This window comes from Loxodonta africana, chromosome 19 (genome assembly GCF_030014295.1).
Source record: "Loxodonta africana isolate mLoxAfr1 chromosome 19, mLoxAfr1.hap2, whole genome shotgun sequence".
Taxonomy (NCBI): domain Eukaryota; kingdom Metazoa; phylum Chordata; class Mammalia; order Proboscidea; family Elephantidae; genus Loxodonta; species Loxodonta africana.
This window is the reverse complement of record NC_087360.1, coordinates 25,433,286-25,451,903: the sequence shown is the minus strand read 5'-3', so window position 1 is coordinate 25,451,903 and position 18,618 is coordinate 25,433,286. Positions and strand designations below refer to the sequence as shown.

At 46.0% G+C, this 18,618-nt stretch overlaps 1 protein-coding gene across 2 annotated transcripts; it reads right to left on the bottom strand.

Annotated features, from left to right (window-relative positions):
• Positions 1 to 16,844: 16,844 nt before the first annotated feature.
• LOC104846773 (glycerol-3-phosphate dehydrogenase 1-like protein) lies at positions 16,845 to 17,954 on the bottom strand. Of its 2 annotated transcripts, XM_023559224.2 has the most exons (2): positions 17,676 to 17,954; positions 16,845 to 17,606 (listed from the first exon to the last, which is right to left on the bottom strand). In XM_023559224.2, exons 1-2 carry the CDS (start codon positions 17,898 to 17,900, stop codon positions 16,845 to 16,847), a joined length of 987 nt encoding a protein of 328 aa, XP_023414992.1. In that variant the 5' UTR covers positions 17,901 to 17,954. The 2 variants fall into 2 exon arrangements, with proteins under 2 accessions (XP_023414992.1, XP_023414991.1); XM_023559223.2 differs by having other exon boundaries at positions 16,845 to 17,954.
• Between the last annotated feature and the right edge of the window lie 664 nt (positions 17,955 to 18,618).

Here is an 18,618-nt window from a genome sequence, read left to right as displayed (position 1 = left end):
CTGTAATCTTTACAGAAGCAGATTGCCAGGCCTCTCTTCCATGACACCACTGAGTGGGTTCAAACCAACAATCTTTAGGTTAGTAGTCAGGTACAAACCTCCTCCACCACTCAGGGACCTTTTCTGTTTATTTGTTGTTGTTGTTAGGTGCCATCGAGGCGGTTCCAACTCATAGCGACCCTATCTGATTGTCATCTATTTAGAAAAGACAGTCTTCTTACTTGGTACAGTGTTAAAGTCTTTTTCGTTTATGAAGGGATGGGCAATTTTTTTTTTATTTTATTTTTTTCCTTGTACTTTAGATGAACAAACTATTCCTCATTAAACAATACACATACTGTTTTGTGACATAGGTTACCAACTTCATGACATGTCAACACTCTCCTTCTTGACCTTGGGTTCCTTATTACCAGCTTTCCTGTCCCTTCCTGCCTTCTCATCCTTGCCCCTGGGCTGGTGTGCCGGTTTAGTCTCCTTTTGTTTTATGGGCCTGTCTAATCTTTAGTTGAAGGGTGGACCTCAGGAGTGACTTCAGTGCTGAGCCATAAGCATGTCCAGGGGCCATTCTTCAGTCTCTGTCAGACCAGTAAGTCTTTTTTTGTGTGTGTGAGTTAGAATTTTGTTCTACATTTTTCTCCAGCTTTGTCTAGGACCTTCTGTTGTGATCCCTGTCAGAGGAGTCGGTGATGGTAGCCAGGCACCATCTAGTTGTGCTGGACTCAGTCTGGTGGAGGCTGTGGTGGTTGTGGTCCATTAGTCTTCTGAACTAGCCTTTCCCTGTGTCTTTTGTTTTCTTCATTCTCCCTTGCTCCAGACAGAGTGAGACCAGTGGGGTATCTTAGATGGTGCTTATAAGCTTTTAAGACCAAAGCAGAATGTAGAACATTTTCTTTATAAACTATGTTATACCAGTTGAGCTAGATGTTCTCTAAGGCCATGGTCCCCACAGCTCTCAGCCCAGTAATTTGGTCTCTTAGGGAGTTTGAATATGTCTATGGGGCTTCCATGACCTTGCCTTGGATGAGTTGTGCAGTATTGTGTACTGTCCTACCCTTCACCAAAGTTACCACTTATCTATTGTCTATTTAATGTTTTTATCTCCCGCTTCTCTCTTCCCTTGTACCCATCAAGAATTGTTTCTTTTTGTGTGTAAACCTTTTCATGAATTTTTATAGTAGTGGTCTCATACAATGTTTGTCCTTTTGTGACTGACATATTTCACTCAGCATAATGCCCTCCAGATTCATCTGTGTTGTGAGATGCTTCGCAGATTCATCGTTGCTCTTTATCGTGGCGTAGTATTCCACTGTGCGTGTGTACCGTGGTTGTTTATCCATTCATCTGTTGATGGGCATCTAGGTTGTTTCCATCTTTTTGCTATTGCGAAAAATGCTGCAGCGAACATGGATGTGCATATGTTTATTTGTGTGATGGCTCTTATTTCTCTAGGATATATTCCTAGAAATGGGATTGCTGGATCATATGCTATTTCTATTTCTAGCTTTTTAAGGAAGCACTATATCATTTTTGAAAATGGTTGTACATTTTCATTTCCACCAGCAGTGCGCAAGAGTTCCAGTCTCTCCTCAGCCTCTCCAACATTTGTTATTTTCTGTTTTTTTGATTCATGCCAGTAATGTCAGAGTGAGATGGTATCTCATTGTGGTTTTGATTTGCATTTCTGTAATGGCTAGTTGATCATGAGCATATCCTCATGTATCTGTTAGCCACTTGAATGTCTTCTTTGGTGAAGTGTCTGTTCATATCTGTGTGGTTACGGTTGTGTGTCAGCTTGGTTGGGCCATGATTCTCGTGGCTTAATAGTTGTATGATGGTGTGATCACTTCCATGATGAGATTTCATATTATGTGATCACCTCCATGATGGGATCTGCTGTGAGTAGCCAGTTGGTTGAAAGGGATTTTCCTTAGGTGTGTGGCCTGCATCAGATATAAGGGGATATCCTGGCAAGGCTTGTGGGCTTTTGCTCCTTCTCGATCCCACAGCTGGCTCCTGTTCATCTGATCTCCAGTTCTTGGGATTTGAGCTAGCAGCTTACCTGCGATCTTGCCTGTCGATTTTTGGAATGCATCGATCTTCACAGCCTGTAAACAACAGCCCTGCTCTCCAACCTGCTAATCTTGAGTTTGCCAGCCCCTGTGGCTACGTGCATCAGGAGAAGCCTCTGTCCTGACCTACAGACTTGGAACATTCCAGCCTCTACAATCCTGTGAGCCATTTCGTTGATATAAATCTCTCTATTTATATATATATATATATATATTTGTACGTGCTACTGGTTTTGCTTCTCTAGAGAACCCAGCCTAAGACAATATGCTTTGCCGTTTTTTAATTGGATTATTTGTCTCTTTGTTGAAGTGTTGGATTTTCCTGTAGATTTTAGAGATTAGACCTTTCTCAGATTTGTCATAGCCAAAATTTGTTTCCAGTCTGTAGGTCCTGTTTTTACTCTTTTGGTGAAGTCTTTTCATGAGCATAAGTGTTTAATTTTTAGAAGAGCCCAGTTATCTAGCTTATCTTCTGGAGCTTGTGTGTTGTTGGTTGTGGTTTGCATCCTGTTAATGCCATGTATTAGGGCCTCTAGCATTGATCCTATTTTTTCTTCTATGAACTTCATAGTTTTTTGCTTTATATTTAGGTCTTTGACCCATTTTGAATTAGTTTTTGTATATGGTGTGAGGTATGGGTCCTGTTTGATTTTTCTGCAGGTGGACATCCAGTTTTGCCAGCGCCATTTGCCAGCGACAAAAAGATTGTCTTTTCCCCATTTGATGGACTTTGGGCTCTTGTTGAAGATCAGGTGACCATAGGTGGATGGATTTACATCTGGGTTCTCAGTTCTGTTCCATTGGTCAATGTATCTGTCGTTGTACCAGTACCAGGCTGTTCTGACTACCGTAGCTGTATAATAGGTTCTGAGATCAGGTAGTGTGAGTCCTCCTACTTTATTCTTCTTCTTCAGTAGTGCTTTACTTATCTGGGGCTTCTTCCCTTTCCATATAAAGTTAATGATAAGTTTTTCCATCTCTCTAAAGAATGTTGTTGGTATTTGGATTGGAATTGCGTTGTATTTGTAAATCTCTTTGGGTAGAATTGTCATTTTCACAATGTTGAGTTTACCTATCCGTGACCATGGTATGTTTTTCCATTTGTGTAGGTCTCTTTTGGTTTCTTGCAGTAGTGTTTAGTAGTTTTCTTTGTATAGGCCTTTTACATCCCTGGTTAGATTTATTCCTAAGTATTTTATGTTTTTAGGGGCTATTATAAATGGTATTGTTTTCAGGATTTCCTTTTCATCATTCTCTTTATTGGTGTTAGGAATTCAGCTGATTTTTGTGTGTTGATCTTGTATCCTGCTACTCTGCTGAATCTTTCCATTAGTTCCAGTAGTTTTCTCTTGGAGCCTTTTGGGTTTACTATGTGTAGTGTGGTGTGGTGTGGTGTGGTGTGGTGTGGTGTGGTGTGGTGTGGTGTGGTGTGGTGTGGTGTGGTGTGGTGTGGTGTGTGGTGTGGTGTGGTGTGGTGTAGTATACATATGTACACTATGTATAGTATCACATTACTTCTTCATTACCAATTTGGATGCCCTTTATTTTCTTTTTCTTGCCTTATTGCTCTAGCTAGGACTTCTAGCACAATGTTAAATAGGAGTGGTGATAAAGGGTATCCTTGTCTTGTTCCTGTTCTCAAGCAGAACGTTTTCAGCCCCTCTCCATTAAGAATGATATTGGCCATTGATTTGCATAGATGCCCTTTTTTACGTTGAGAAATTTCCCTTCTATACCTATTTTTTTGAGAGTTTTTATCAGGAATGGGAGTTGGACTTTGTCCAATGCCTTTTCTGCAACTGTCGAGATGATCATGTGATTTTTTTCTTTCCTTTTATTTATATGGTGGATTACATTGATTGATTTTCTAATCTTGAACCATCCTTGCATACCTGGTATGAATCCTGCTTGGTTGTGGTGTATTTTTTTTTTTTTTTTTAATATGATGCTGAATTCTTTTGGCTAGAATTGCGTTGAGAATTTTTGCATCTATGGTCATGAGAGATATTGGTCTGTAATTTTCCTTTTTGTGATGTCTTTGCCTGGTTTTGGTATCAGCGTTATGCTGGCTTCATAGAATGAGTTTGGAAGTATCACTTCCTTTTCTATGGTCTGAAATAGTTTGAGTAGTACTGGTGTAAGCTCTTCTCTGAATATTCAGTAGAATTCTCCAGTGAAGCCATCTGGGCCATGGCTTTTTTTTTGTAGGGAGTTTTTTTTTTATTATTACCTTTTTAATCTCTTCTCTTTTTATGGATCTGTTCAGATTTTCAACTTCAGTTTGTGTTAGTTTGGGTAGGTAGTGTGTTTCTTGAAATTTGTCCATTTCCTCTAGGTTTTCAAATTTGTTGGAGTATAGTTTTTCATGTACTTTGTTATGATCCTTTTTATTTCAGGTGTAATGTCCTCCATTTTATTTCTTGTTTGGGTTATTTGCATCCTCTCCTGTTTTTCTTTTGTCAGTTTGGCCAGTGATTTGTCGATTTTGTTGATCCTTTCAAAGAACCAACTTTTGGTTTTGTTTATTCTTTCCATTGTTTTTCCATTCTCTGTTTCATTTGTTTCCACTCTGATCTTTATTATTTCTTTTCTTCTGGTTGCTGTGGGCTTCTTTTGCTGTTCTCTTTCTATTTGTTTGAGTTGTGTAGCTATTGTTTTGATTTTTCCCTTCTTTTTTGATATGTGCATCTATTACTATAAATTGACCTTTGAGCACTACTTTTGCTGTGTCCCAAAGGTTTTGGTATGATGTATTTTCATTGTCATTTGATTCTAGGAATTTTTTTTTATTCCATCTTTGATTTCTTCTATTATCCAGTGTTTTTTAAGAAGGGTGTTATTCAGTTTCCTTGTATTTGATTTTTTTTTTTTCTTGCTCTTCCTGTTGTGAATTTCTGCCTTGATGGGGTTGTGATCAGAGAAGATACTTTGTATTATCTCAGTGTTTAAATCTTGTTGAGGGTTGCTTTGTGGCCTAAGACAAGTGATCTATTCTGGAGAACATTTCATATGCATTGGAAAAGAATGTATATTTTGTTGCTGTTGGGTAGAGTGTTCTATATATGTCTCTGAGGTCAAGTTGGTTAATTGTGGCCTTTAGATCTTCTGTATATTTGTTGAGTTTCTTTTGGGGTCTGTCCTATATGAGGTTCTTTGAGCTTCTTGGATAGTCAGCTTTTCATCTTTCACGATATTAGGAAAGTTTTCTGTAGGCAAATCTTCAAGGATTCAGTGTTTTCTGTTTTTCCCTCTGTTCTGAAACTCCGATCACATGCAGATTTTTGCTTTTGATTGTATCCCACATCGTTCTCAGGGCTTCTTCACTTTGCTTCGTTCTTTTTTTCTGATTTTTCGTCAAACAAAGTAATATCCAAGGATTTGTCTTTAATTTCACTGAAATCTATCTTCCATTGTTTCAGATTTGCTCCTAAAACTTTCTATTGCACTGTCCATTTCTAAAATCTTGTTGTTTATCTTTTGGATTTTTCACTGCTGTTTTTGTGTGATTTCTAGTTGTTTGTTTATTTTGACATATTGTTGCTATATTGTTTTGTCTGCATTTTCCTTCATCTTCTGGAGAACCCTGAATACTAAAATTCTGAATTCTCTATCAGGTAGTTCCAGTGCCTTTTCTTCTAGCAGAAGGCCATCTGGTGTTTTATTTATTTATTTGCTTTCTGGAACTATCTCCTCTTGTTTTTTTTATATTTTTTGATATTGTTTGCTGTCTCCAGGGACATTTGGAAATTATTTTCTTCACTCGTTGATTTTAGATTTGATTGTTTTGTCTGCTTTTTTGTTTTATTTGGTTGTATGTGGACAGGAGGGCTAGGTGCGTTTTATTGCTTGCTCACCAGTGGGCATGATACTTCTCACCATCTTGTCCAGGTGGGCAGGGCTGGTCTTTCAGCTGTGATGCAGCAGGGCAGGTCCAGCAGGGGTGGAGGGGTGAGGATGGGTAGTTTGCTGCCTGAACGGGGTCGACAGGGCATGGCTGGGGGGGGCAGTACAGGGAGGGTTCCAGGGGACTCCATTGGTACCGCTTGGGGGCATGGTACTCAGCACATGGTGCAGATAGGCAGGAGGGAAAGGAGAGGATGTGCAGAGCTAAGTGGGTGGGTGAAAGAAGAGAGAATCAAAGCCAAAAAAAAAAAAAAAGAGGTAAAAACAATGAAGTAAAAAAATAAATAAAATGGCAGTGTAGTAGGATTCAGCAGATAGGGGCAGGGCAGACCCAGCAAGGCCATGTGCTGGTGGTTCTATAGCCAAGCAGTGTGGGTGGCACATGGGCCTAAGTGGGTAGTAGAAAGGAAAGGGAAGAGGGGAAAGAGAGAGAAGAAGCCAACAATAAACAAGTAAAAATAAATAAATATACCACCACCAACAAAAAAATACGATGGCAGGGGCTCCAGCCCTTTGGGGCAGGCAGAATTGAAGTGGTGGTGAGCTGATGTTTCTCTTGCTGGGAGGCATGTAATGGCCCATCAGGAAGAGGCAGAGGCAGTACCAGGCCTAAGTGAAAGGGAGAAGGAAAAGAAGAAGGGGAAAGGTAAAGGAAAATTAAAAAATATGGCACTAAGGGAGCTGGCCTGTGGGGATGGTGCAGACCCACAGAGGCTGTGTGCCAGAGGCTCTCCAGCTGAGTGGTACAGTACAGCCCACCAAGAAGTTGGGGGTGGCACATGGGGCTGGATAGATTGGGGAAAGGAAAGGAAGGAAGGGAGAGAGAGAGAAGAAACAATATGAAAAAAAAATGGCACTGAGGAACCTGGCTGGTGATGGTCATGCAGACCTGGGGAGGCCGCACACAGTGACTCTCCAAGCTGTGCAGCACGGCCCCCTTCAGAAAAGGTGGGGACAGTGCACAGGGCTGGGTAGGCTGGAGAAAGGAAAGGAAGGAAAGGGCAGCGAGAGAAGAAATAGAAAAAAGAACAAAGCAAACAAACCAACAAATCACAGCCTCTTAAGGAGGGGAGGGGATGGCACACAAGGCAGCTGGGCAGGAGAAAGAAAAGGAAGGAAGGGAGACAGAGAAAAGCAACAGAAAAAGCTGAAAAAAAATCAACATTAAAAAGAAACAAACAAACAAAACAAAAAACCACACAAACAAAAAAAGAACAAACCAAACCAAAAAATCACAGCCCGTCAAGAAGTGGAGGGGATGGCACACGGGGCTAACTGGGTGGGAGAAAGTAAAGAAGGGAGAGAGAGAGAGAGAGGCAACAACAACAAAAAAAAAACAAACAAATGAAAAAATGGCTCTGAAGGGGCTGGCTGGTGGGGACAGGGCAGACCACGGTGGCAGTGAGCTAGCGTCTCTCCAGCCAAGCAACCATGGCTCATTGTCAAGAGGTGGAGGCCTTGTACAGGGAAGAAGGGTGTAGGGTGGGAAAACATATATGGGTGCTCTGTATCTTGTTGGAAGCTCCATGAAGTTACCTTCGTGTACTCCCTGTTTGAATTCTTTGGTGACTGGAGCCCAAGATGGCGAATCCAGCCATGTTAGCTGGTATGGGACCTCCATTCCATAGCTCTCCTTGCTCTCTGTTTTCTGTCAGTTTCTTATTCCATTTGGTGCTTAATCGAGTTCTTTATTCCTTCATTTGGTACTTAGGGTTCCACGATTGATGTTTGTATCCATTTTACTTGGTTTTTCAGGTCTTTGCTGCAGGGTGACAGCATGGTGTTTCTGCCTATAGCACCATGTTGGCTCCGCCTCCTTGATGTTCTAAACTTTGGGAAACCTTGGGATACGGAGCCCTGCCAGTGTGGTTGGTCAGTGACCAGGACATGAGGGACTGACAGTGGAATTCGTCACCCTTCTTCCCTGTGTTGGGCCTCTCTGGAGAGCACCTTCCCCTTCCCTCAGTCACTGGCTCTGGGGATAGGGACACAGGCCCTTCCTTGTCCTAGGATGTCTAGCTGCAGGCCTTGGACTGGTCCTGCCCTGCCCAGGCCCCCAGGTCCCAGGTCCCCAAGCCTCAGGGAGCAAGGAGAGGTAGCCTGTTCAGTAGAGAGCCCTGCTCCCCACCCCACCCCCCCAGCAGGGACTGGCCCAGCTGCTGAGTGCAGGCAGGGTGCTCAAGCTCCTGAGCTCCCCAGCTCTCCCTAGCTCCCCAGCTCCCAGCCCCCACCCTGCATCCTGAGGAGTGTGACCGATTCTCGAGGTGCTTCTGACCTCTTCTCCCAGCTTGTGTTTGGGAAAGGACAGTTTGGTACCTCTAATCCTCTGCCCATTTTCATTCTTTTTAGAAGCAAAGGTCAAAGAGGTCAAATCTTTTCACTCGTTTTGCAGATGAAGCCTCTCTTGGAGGGTTTAGCCTCCTCCCTGTCATCCTGGGAATAGTTAAATATACAGCTAGCTCACAAGCCAAACCGGCTCACCTACAGTGAGGCCTGCTGGCTGTGCCTGCATGCAGGGCAGCTAGAAGTGTCCGGAGGAGGCCAGTGGGCAGGCAGGCAGGTCTCCCCAGGTTGGCTTCCCTAGCACCACCTTGCCCTGCCCACAGAGGGGACTTGACTCCACCCACATCTTAAAGGCTGCTTGTAGGTGACAGGCAGATCTGAAGTCCCAGCTCAGCCAAGCTCTGAGGCTGTCTTCTCAGATCAGCTTTCTTCTCTGCCCTGCCCTGCTGCCAGGCTGGGGCTCCTGATTAAGACAGGATGTTTCACCCAGGCTCTAGACCTGCCGCTGCCTTGCTGCCTGGCTTGGACCACGTAGTGGGGACCACCTTGCTGGCATACTCTGATCCTGGCTCCTTACTACCCCCAGACCATGTGACCTTTCCAGGCCCTGCCCCTGCACTCCCATTGGCAGGGATTTCATGGCAGCTGCACCTGGTCCCTTTAGATGGCTGCACTGACCATGACTGTGAAGGTGCCTCCAGGAGTAAGGTCAAAGAGCCAAGACCCTACAGGAGCAGACCTGCCAGGGTTGGGCTGGCTGCCCAGGTGGTCTGGAGAGGCCTGGAGCTGGTCCTCCTGTTTGTGTGTATCAGCCACCGTGTGTGTCTGGGCCTCAGCACCCCGGGCACCCTTGTCCTTGGTGCCACATTACAGTGACACCTTGCAGAACCTCTGACGAGGGCTATGCTTATTTTGGCAGCCACCCACATCATGCTTGGTAAAGTGGAGGGTCAGCAAAAGAGAGGAGGACCCTCAACGAGATGGATTGACACAGTGACTGCAACAATGGGCTTAAACATTACAGTGGTTCTGAGGATGGCTCAGGACCGGGCAGTGTTTTGTTTTGTCGTACGTAGGGTCATTATGAGTCGGAACTGACTTGATGGCACCTAACAATGACATATTTCTGTTGGTTTACATATTTTATCATTCTTACTGTTTCTTAGGAAGAAATGGCCCCAGTTCCAGGCTGCCCTCTGCTCATCCACCAGGCCTCCTCCCATTCTGTGCCAGGCTCCTCCTCGCACTCACACCCTGTACCTTCTCCAGGACTCTCTCTGCCTCATTGGCCTGTGCTGTCCTCCCCCATGGCCCTGAGGATGAGAGCCTCTGTGTGTTCTGGAACTGTTCTTTAGGACTCCAGCCACTCATCTAACACCCCTCTGCCACCGTCCTAGGCCAGGGGGTGACCCACCCTGCCCCTGGTTGCCAATTCTGGGTGGCTTTGGCCATTTACTTCTAGAGCTGGACTCTGTCCCACCTGGAAGCCATGAATTGACTGCTGTCATTTGCTGACTGCTTTTGTGCCTATCATCCTCAACCTTCACATAGCCCCCCGTCCCCTGATCCCTCCTGCCTTCTTCCTGTCTGCCAGCCCTTCCTGCTGGCAGTGCCGTGGGAAAGGGCACAGAGTTGTCTGACGAGGAGTCAGGCAGTCTTAAAAAAAGAAGGCTGGATGATTTGCTGGTTAAGTAGCCTCTGAAATGCAGGCCTTTTCTGACTTTGGGAAGCTGTATCTGGGTCCACAGCTGCCATCTGGTGGCTGGATCGAGCCCTTTGAGGGTATGCTGGCTGGCAGGGCTGTTTTGCACATGTGTTTGCACACTACCTGTCTTCCTAAGGCCCTCATGGGGTCATCAGAATGCAGCATCTTCAGGGGAGAAAAACCCAATCAGGAGAGAAAGCATCTACCTAATGTACCCCTCCCTCTAAAAAAAAAAAAAAAAGGCAGGGCAGTATTCCCCTCCCGACACAGCTAGATCTTCTGAATTCTTCCTTCATGGGATTGCCTCTCCACCCACCTGTGCAGCTCTCAGCCTCACCAGGGCCCTTGGCCACAGAGCCTTGGCCCCAGTCCCAGGCCTTGTCCCCTGGCCAGCACACCCCTGCATCTTCAGCCATGCCTCAACATGGAGCACCTGTCTTCCCGCTGCTTGACTGCACCAGGCCTGTCACCTCACCAACCCTGCCCCCCCAGCCACCTCCAGACCCTGTTGGCCCTGATTCAGTGATGTTAGAGTCAAATGCTGGCCATTTTTTGACCACCATAGCGGCTGCCCTCCCAGCACCCTTCTAGATCTCTGACTCTACATCCATCAGCTGGCTTCTTGCTTCTCATTCTTGCTCACTGGCCTGGCTTTGCTCCATCCCTCAGCCCCCTGAGGCAGGTTTTTCCTCTCTCTCCTGATTGTCAACACTTCTGTCATGCCCATGAGCCCTCCACCTGCCTATCAGGCAGCCTTGGAACCAGACAGCCCTGGGCTTTAATCCTGGCTCTGTTACTTACTAGCTGGGTCACTTTGGCAAAGTCACTTGACCACTTGTGCCTCTGTTTCCTCACCTGTAAAATGTGTTTAATGATAAAGGCCTCTTAGGGTTGTCAGAAGGAGTAAATTCAATCATGTTACAAACTGCTCAGCACAACTGATGTGTGCTGACTGTTCAGTTGATCCCAGCAAAGTGGCTGTTCAATTCTGCACTTCTACCTTCAGACAGGCATGGAGGCCCCTTTTCTGAGCCCAGGTGTACATGCCATACAGCCAAGCTCTGGAGCACCACGTGCCAGCCTTATAGACTGGCATCATCTCACACTCAGGGTCCCATAATCTGCTGGGCCTTCAGCAGTGCCTGCTCCCCTCACATGGGCTCGCAGCCAGCTTCCTCTCCCATTTCCCAGTGGCTTGTGAAGTCCTTGTCACTGTCTTCATATCTTTACCATGGCCTCCCACCACCCCAGCAAAAACCTTGCCTGGACACTCACAGAACAAAGAGAAGTCCCCACCTAGACCACCTCAGCTTGCTACCATCAGACTGACCAGCCTGCCTGTCCTGTGTGACTCCAGTGAAATGGAGTGAAGATGTTTCTCCTCAATGGCCCTGGGACCATTGTCTCCTTCTGGTTCCATTGCTGTTCCCCTCTGTCCCTGGAGCTCCAACCTCTCTACTGGCTTCTTCCCACTACATAACACCCACCACCCACTGCCTTTCAGCTACCCTCACCAAGATCTCAGGTCACATTCTGGAGCTGGCAGTTGGCTAAGAAGTAAACCTAGGAGTCAACCTTGACTCCAGACTCTCCCTCACCTCTCACATTCGCCTAGTCACCAGGTCCTGGCAGGGCCAGCCCTCAACAGTTTCACATTTGCTTGCTGCCCTCCATCTGCATGACCTCCACCCTGGTTCAGCCACCTGGCCTCCTGGGTTCTAGGCTCCAGAGTTCTCCAGTGGAGACTCGTCTCAACAGCCAGGGTGATTCCGCTAAGATGCAGTTCTGCTCAGTTCCTGTTCTAGATAACATGAAGTAAGCACGTTTCACTCTGTGTCTCCCACTGAATGCAGCTATGAAACCTGGACAAACTGCATGGTGCAGCTATTTGGGCACCTGAAAATTAAACAGCAGCAGGTAAATTGAGGAATACGATCAGAATTTGAGGTACCACAGAGAAGGTGGTCAGTTTACAATTTTTTCCCTCCAGTATCTCTCAGCCTGGACTTGTGAGACCTGGAGGTGAGCATCAGTGGACAGAGAACCCCAGGAGAAGGAGCAGAAGAGGGTCTCCTGGCAGGGATAGCTGTGGAGGCAGGGAACAGGGGACACAGGTGCCTAAAACTCTGCCAGTAGGAGACCTTCCTGTCTGATTAGAAAAGCTGTGTCCCCGAGAGGGCGAGTGAGCCCCGGTTGCATTTTTCTCTCTCTCCTCCCACTACTTAGTCCTGGATATGAGTGCAGTGGTGGAAAGTGGACAGCATGGAGGGGTAAATAAAACTCCAGCATTGGACAAGAAGACTATAAAAGGAAGCCTTAGGGAACCAGACCACCACCTCTGTCATTTTGTCATACTATGATCTAGAGGCTCATTGTCTCCAGCCTCCTGATTATCTGCCCGTATGTCCACATCCCAAGTTTCAGAATCCCTTTTCTTCCCAATCAGTGCCCTCATTTTTAACTTCAGACACTACTCAAGGTTGAGAATTGACTTGGCGTTGTAATTCGACCACTCTTATGACGAGACTATGGGTTTGGTTTTCAGCAGTCTCAGCTCTGTTACTGCAAGAAATAAGGCTTTCATTCAAGGCACAAATGGAAACTTTGTGGTCAATCATGTGACACTTGAGCTTTGAATCTGAAGCTGTCGGCTCATCATTTTATTCCCCCACTTTGTCTGGTGAAATTAGGACCAACCAACTAGCTTCCTCGTAGTTCTCATTATGACAAAACTGTAGAAAGTTTTCAAGTATACAATCGCCCGGAGCCTCGTCTTTCACCAATACCTGATCTACTGGTGGTGATATTTTGCGTATTTGTATTACCCCCTCACTCCAGGAATTAGCAGTGCCCTCTTTACTACTGGCAGCAGAGTCATCAACATCTCTAAGACTAACCGGACTTGAGACGCAATTTAGAAAACTCATTCTTACAATTTTTGTTTTTCTAAAACCACCCTCGGTACCAAATGTCTTAGGCTGAGTTTCCTAGAGAAGCAAACCAGAAAAACATAAAAATATCTGTTTAGAGAGATTTATGTAAAGGAAATGGCTCATGGGGTTATAGAGGCTGTAATGTCCCAAATCTGTGGGTCAGGCTGGAAGCTTCTCCTGGTTCATGTAGCCATAGTGGCTGGTAAACCCAAGATTTGCAGGTTACAGAGCAGGGCTCTTGCTTATAGGCTGTGAAGACTGATGAATTCCGAGATGGGCTGGCAAGACCACAGGTAAGCTGCTAGCTCAAGTCCCGAGAAATGGAGGACAAATGAACAGGAGCCAGCTGTAGGATCCGGAGTAAGCAAAAGCCCACGAGCCTTGCCAGAATATACACTTATATTTGATGCAGTCCACGTGCCCAAGGAAACTCCCTTTCAACTGATTGGCTGCTCACAGCAGATCCCATCATGGAGGTGATCACATTATATCAGATCTCATCATAGAAGTGATCATATCGTCATACGACTGCCAAGCTACATCATAACTACCAAACCACTGAGAATCATGGCCCAGCCACATGGACACACAACTCTAATGACCACAGCTGCTAACGAAAAGGTCGGTAATTCAAATCCACCAGCCCTGTACTCTATCCTATAGACTCGATGGAATCAGAATCGACTTGATGGCAACAAGTTTTTTTACACAAATAACTAAATAAACCTCAACCTAAACATCACACTGCGTACTACCAGAACCTGCATACATTGCGGGTAGGAATGCCAAATGGTACATTCACTTTGGAGAACAATTTGGCAGTTTCTTATAACATACTCTTACCCTTATGACCCAGCACACTCACTCCTAGGTATTTAACCCTAGAAAATGAAAACTTAGGTTCACAAAAACATCCTATACACATACAGCAGTTCTATTCATAACTGCCCAGAATTGGAAACAACCCAAATTCCCTTCAGGAGATGAATGGATAAAGACTGTGGTACCTCCATACTACTCAGTGGCAGAGATAAACAAAATGACACAGGCAACAGCTTGGATGAATCTCAAAGGCATTATGCTGAATGAAAGAAGCCAGTGGTTAAAAACTACATGCTATACAATTCCATTAATACAACATTCTGGAAAAGGCAAAACTATAGAGATGAAGAACAGATCAGTGGCTGCTAGGGGTGAGGGGTGGGGTGGGGACTGTGTGATACAAAGTTATAGCACAAGGGAGTTTTTTGGGGGGTGATGGGACCCCTCTGTAGCCCGATTGTGGTTTCTGTCATAAATCTATACACATGTTAAAATTCATAGAACTGTACATCAAAAAAGTCAACTTAAAAAATTTTTCAAAATAAAATACAGTTTTGACTTCTCTGGCTCTCCACTGCCCTCTGGACTGGTCCAGTACCTGCTATCCTCACTGGCATGCCGTCTTGCCACTAGGCCAGGGTGCATACTGTACCCCTTGCCTGCAAACTCTCTTCTCTACACCCACCCTTTTCCCCACCCTCTCTCCCCCCTGACTTGCCTTTCAGGGGAGGCCACTCCTGGAAAGCATCCCTGAGCCAGCTCTGCCTGCATCCCGTGTGTCCTCTTGGCTGCCTGGCTCAGCCCCTCATGCAGGGTAGCGTGGCGGTGACTGGGAATATAGGTGTAGTGGGTTGATAGCATCCCCCCAGATTCATGTCCACCTGGAATCTCAGAGCATGACCTTATTTGGAAATAAGGGCCTTTGCAGTTGTGATTAGCTAATTAGATAAGGTTATTCTGGATTAGGATGGGCCCTAAACCCAATGACTGATGTCCTTATCAGAAGAGGAAAGGACACAGAGAGACATAGAGATACAGAGACACACAGAGAGGAGAACACTGTGTGCAGACAGGCAGAGATTAGCGTGATACAAGGAGTGCCAAGGATTGTGAGCATCCACAGGGAGCTAAGAGAGACGCATGGAATAGATTCTCCCTCAGAGCCTTCAGAAGGAGTCACCCCTGCTGACACCTTGATTTTGGATTCTAGCCTCCAGAACTGTGAGAGCATAGATGTGTTGTTTTAAGCAACCAGTGAATGGTACCTTCTTGCCCCAGCCACAGCAAACTAATATGAGGGCTTCCTTGAGCCTTGGATTCCCCATCTGACAGGGGGCTTCAATCCAGTGCTCTACCAGGATCCTTCCAATTCAAAGATTTCTGAGCTGAGTCTCTAGAAGTAGATCCTCCACCCATCTGTCAGTCATACTGTGGTGGCTTGAGTATTGCTATGATGCTATGATGCTGGAAGCTAGGCCTCCAGTATTTCAAAAACCAATAGGGTCACCCATGGTGGACAGGTTTCAGTGGATCTTCTAGACTAGGAAGAAAGGCCTGGAGTTCTACTTCTGAAAATTAGCCAATGAAAACCCTATGGATACGGAATATTATCTGAGACTTCAATGTGCTTACTTTGAATGCATCCTCAGGAGGGACTGACTGCCGGGGAAGGACATCATGTTTGCTAAAGTGGAGAAGCCAGTGAGGGGGATGGAAAACTTCAATGAGATGGATTGACACAGTGGCTGCAACAATGGACTCAAACATACCAGTGATCATGAAGATGGCACAGGACCAGACAATGTTTTGTTCTGTCATACATGGAGTCTCCATAAGTCAGAGACGACGTGACAGGAGCCAACAATAGCAGCAACACAAGTGGATGCTGGAACCAACCTACCTGGTTCCAAATCATGGGCCACTTCCTTACCAGCAGTGTGACCTTGGGCAGGTTGTTTGCTGTCTCTGCCTTATTCTCCTCCTCTGCAAAATGGACATCAATGATAGTACTGTCTCTTAGAGGTGCTGTAAGGATTAATCTAGATAATGCGTAAAAAGGGGTTTAACACACATCTTAGCAAACGCTTGATAAAAGTTAGCTGTAGTTATTAAAATAGCCTTAAAATCAAAAGACTTCCAAGTCCCCCACCCCAAGAGGGACATTGGGAGACACGTGCAGTTTTTAAAAAGTTCCCTGGGTAGGGTTACCAGATTTAACAAATAAAAATACTGTTTACTCAGTTAAATTTGAATTTCAGGTAAACAATGACTAACTTTTTAGTCTATACACTATTTGGAACATTATGAAAATTTATTCATTGTGCATCTGAAATTTAAATGGAACTGGGTATCCTACATTTGATCTAGTAACCCTTTTCCCGGAGACCTGAACACCCAGCCCACGTGGGGCTCTGCTCCCAACTCCATGCGTGGTGTTCAAAGGCGAACCTCCCAGTCAGAAAATAGCAAGTATCCTTTCACTGGTGGCGTAGTGGTTAAGTGCTACAGCTGCTAACCAAGAGGTTGGCAGTTCAAATCCGCCAGGCGCTCCATGGAAACTCTATGCGGTAGTTCTACTCTGTCCTGTAGGGTCACTATGAGTTGGAATCAGCTCGACAGCAATGGGTTTGGGTTTTTTTTATCCTTTCACTTGACACTGGGGGGTGCTAGAGATGGTTGGTTCACTTTCTTTGCTCCTAAATTGAAGTCTAAGAAAGCTCTAGCAGGTTGCTTGGCTTGGAACATACCTCTCGGTACTTGTGTCCAGGTCCACCCCCCAGGGGGCTCTAGGAGGAGCAGGAAGTGGGTCTAGAGTTGGCCACCTCTCTCTCCACCTCCACTTTTTTTTTAATTTTTAGAAAGGATCTTTAACTTGGTTCATAGAAACCCTGCAGAATGAGACAGTAGCACACCCTTGCGTGTTTACATATGTGTGTTTAGTTGCTGCACAGTACACTTTAGCCAATGAGCTGCCTTTCACAATTCAAAAATATACCCGTAAAAATTCATACACATCTATGGTGGGGTTACAGTCAAGCAAACATCTTTTTGCCAAGTTCTAGTTTCCCTTTGAGCCCAAAAGTCTGATTGCAAAGGCAGAACTTTACCCAGCACATTGCATGATTCACTTTATGTGCGCACTGGATGGTACTGGAGACAAGACAACAGATCTTGAACGGGTTTTCCTTCATAGCAAATCTGATATACAGCAGTGAACAACGGAAACTTGTCGATTAGTCCCTTCTTCTTGAGGATGCGGTACACTTCAGCAGAAGTCTGAGGTCCTTGGAGTTTCTGCCCATCCAGCATCTCTCTCTCTAATTCTTCAATGGTCTTTCCAGTCCTGACAAACGCCTCAGCCACCTTGCGGTTCCGGCCTCCATAGCAGGTGGTGATCAGGTCAGCCACCCCACAGCTCTCTAGGAAGGTGGCTGTGGACACCTGGCCCTTGCAGAAGATCCTGGCAAATGAGATCATCTCCACGAGTCCGAGGCGGATGACTGCAGCTTTGGTGTTGTCTCCGTAGCGCAGACCATCACAGAGCCCGGCTCCCACAGCTACGATGTTCTTAAGAGCACCGCAAAGTTCAACAGTATCTGCATCATCAACCACTGTAATCAGGAAATTTGGAGTCTGCAGAAGTTCTTTGAAGAGAAGGCCATTCTTCATTTCTTTGCTGCCAATGGTGGTCTCACAGAACTCATCTGCGGCCACATCGTTGGCAGTATTGGCTCCCATGAGCACACTGATGTCAATGCCCACCTTCTCTCGAATGATGTCGGAAATGAGTTTCAGCCCCTCAGGGCCCTCATCTATCCCCTTGATGAGGCTGATTCCTAGTGTTTTCTTGGGCACCCTCCCAGTGATCTCATCACAGATTCTATGAATGAACTGGTGAGGAATGACAAACACCAGCAGGTCTGCGTCCTGCACGGCCTCGTTGAGATTTGAAACTGCAACCACATTGTCTGGCAGCTTGTGTCCAGGGAGATATTTTACATTTTCATGGTCATTGTTTATGATGTCTGTCAGTTTTCTCCCATTAACCGTTTCTTCAAAGACCCACATCTTGACCGTGGAGGCAAACTTCTGAAGTTTCTTGACATTATTACCAATTATTTTTGCAACAGCTGAACCCCAGTTCCCCGAGCCCAGGATGCACACTTTGAGGGGTGTTGCTGCCATGGCCAGGCCAGAATACAGTAGCCCTGGCTGTGCTGCTCCGGCCAGCTGCCAGCCTCTGCCCCTCCACCTTCACTTCTTGGGAGGCTAGTCCAGCCACTTGCTCCCCAAGCCTGGCCCCTGCATTGATGTCACAGCCCTATTCTGATATCACAGCCCAGGGCTGGGAGTCACCCCAGGCAGCCCAAGTTCTGCTTTCAGTGCAACTAAGACAGCGGGTGAGCAAAGAGGGAGGGGAGCAGGGAGGCTGGTGGCCCTAGGGTCCAACCCTAAAGAACATCTGGGCAGCCTGCCATCCTATTGCTCCAAAATGAAAATCCTCTAAAAGGTAGGCCTTAAGGTTTTCCTCCTGTCCCTGTGTGTTGGCCATGGTCCCCGGGGGTGGAAACAATCTCCAATAAGCTGGAGTTGTTCTGCTTTGTAAACAGCTCTCAGAAATCCTTTGTTCTTTGATGCACAAGTGGTAGGGAAACGGTGGTCTCTCTTTGGTCCACTTAACAATCCTCTCTTCCCATTTTAAGATGTCCTCATGGCTTCCTGAGTGTGGTGTCTCTTGCTTATTCCTTAGCGCTTGGAGAATGCCTGCAGGTCCCCATCCAGGGTGGGGTCCTCTGCGGCCACCGCCTCTGTGTCTTCACTCCCTAAGAGTCATGCTCATCTCAGGACAAAGGGAAAACATACTGCGCTCAGATTACTAATCCCCAGACCCCTCAGTCTCAAG

What these genes read in the sequence shown, in the direction of transcription:
- LOC104846773 (XM_023559223.2), bottom strand. Translation starts at nt 17,900, where the DNA reads ATGGCAGCAACACCCCTCAAAGTGTGCATCCTGGGCTCGGGGAACTGG.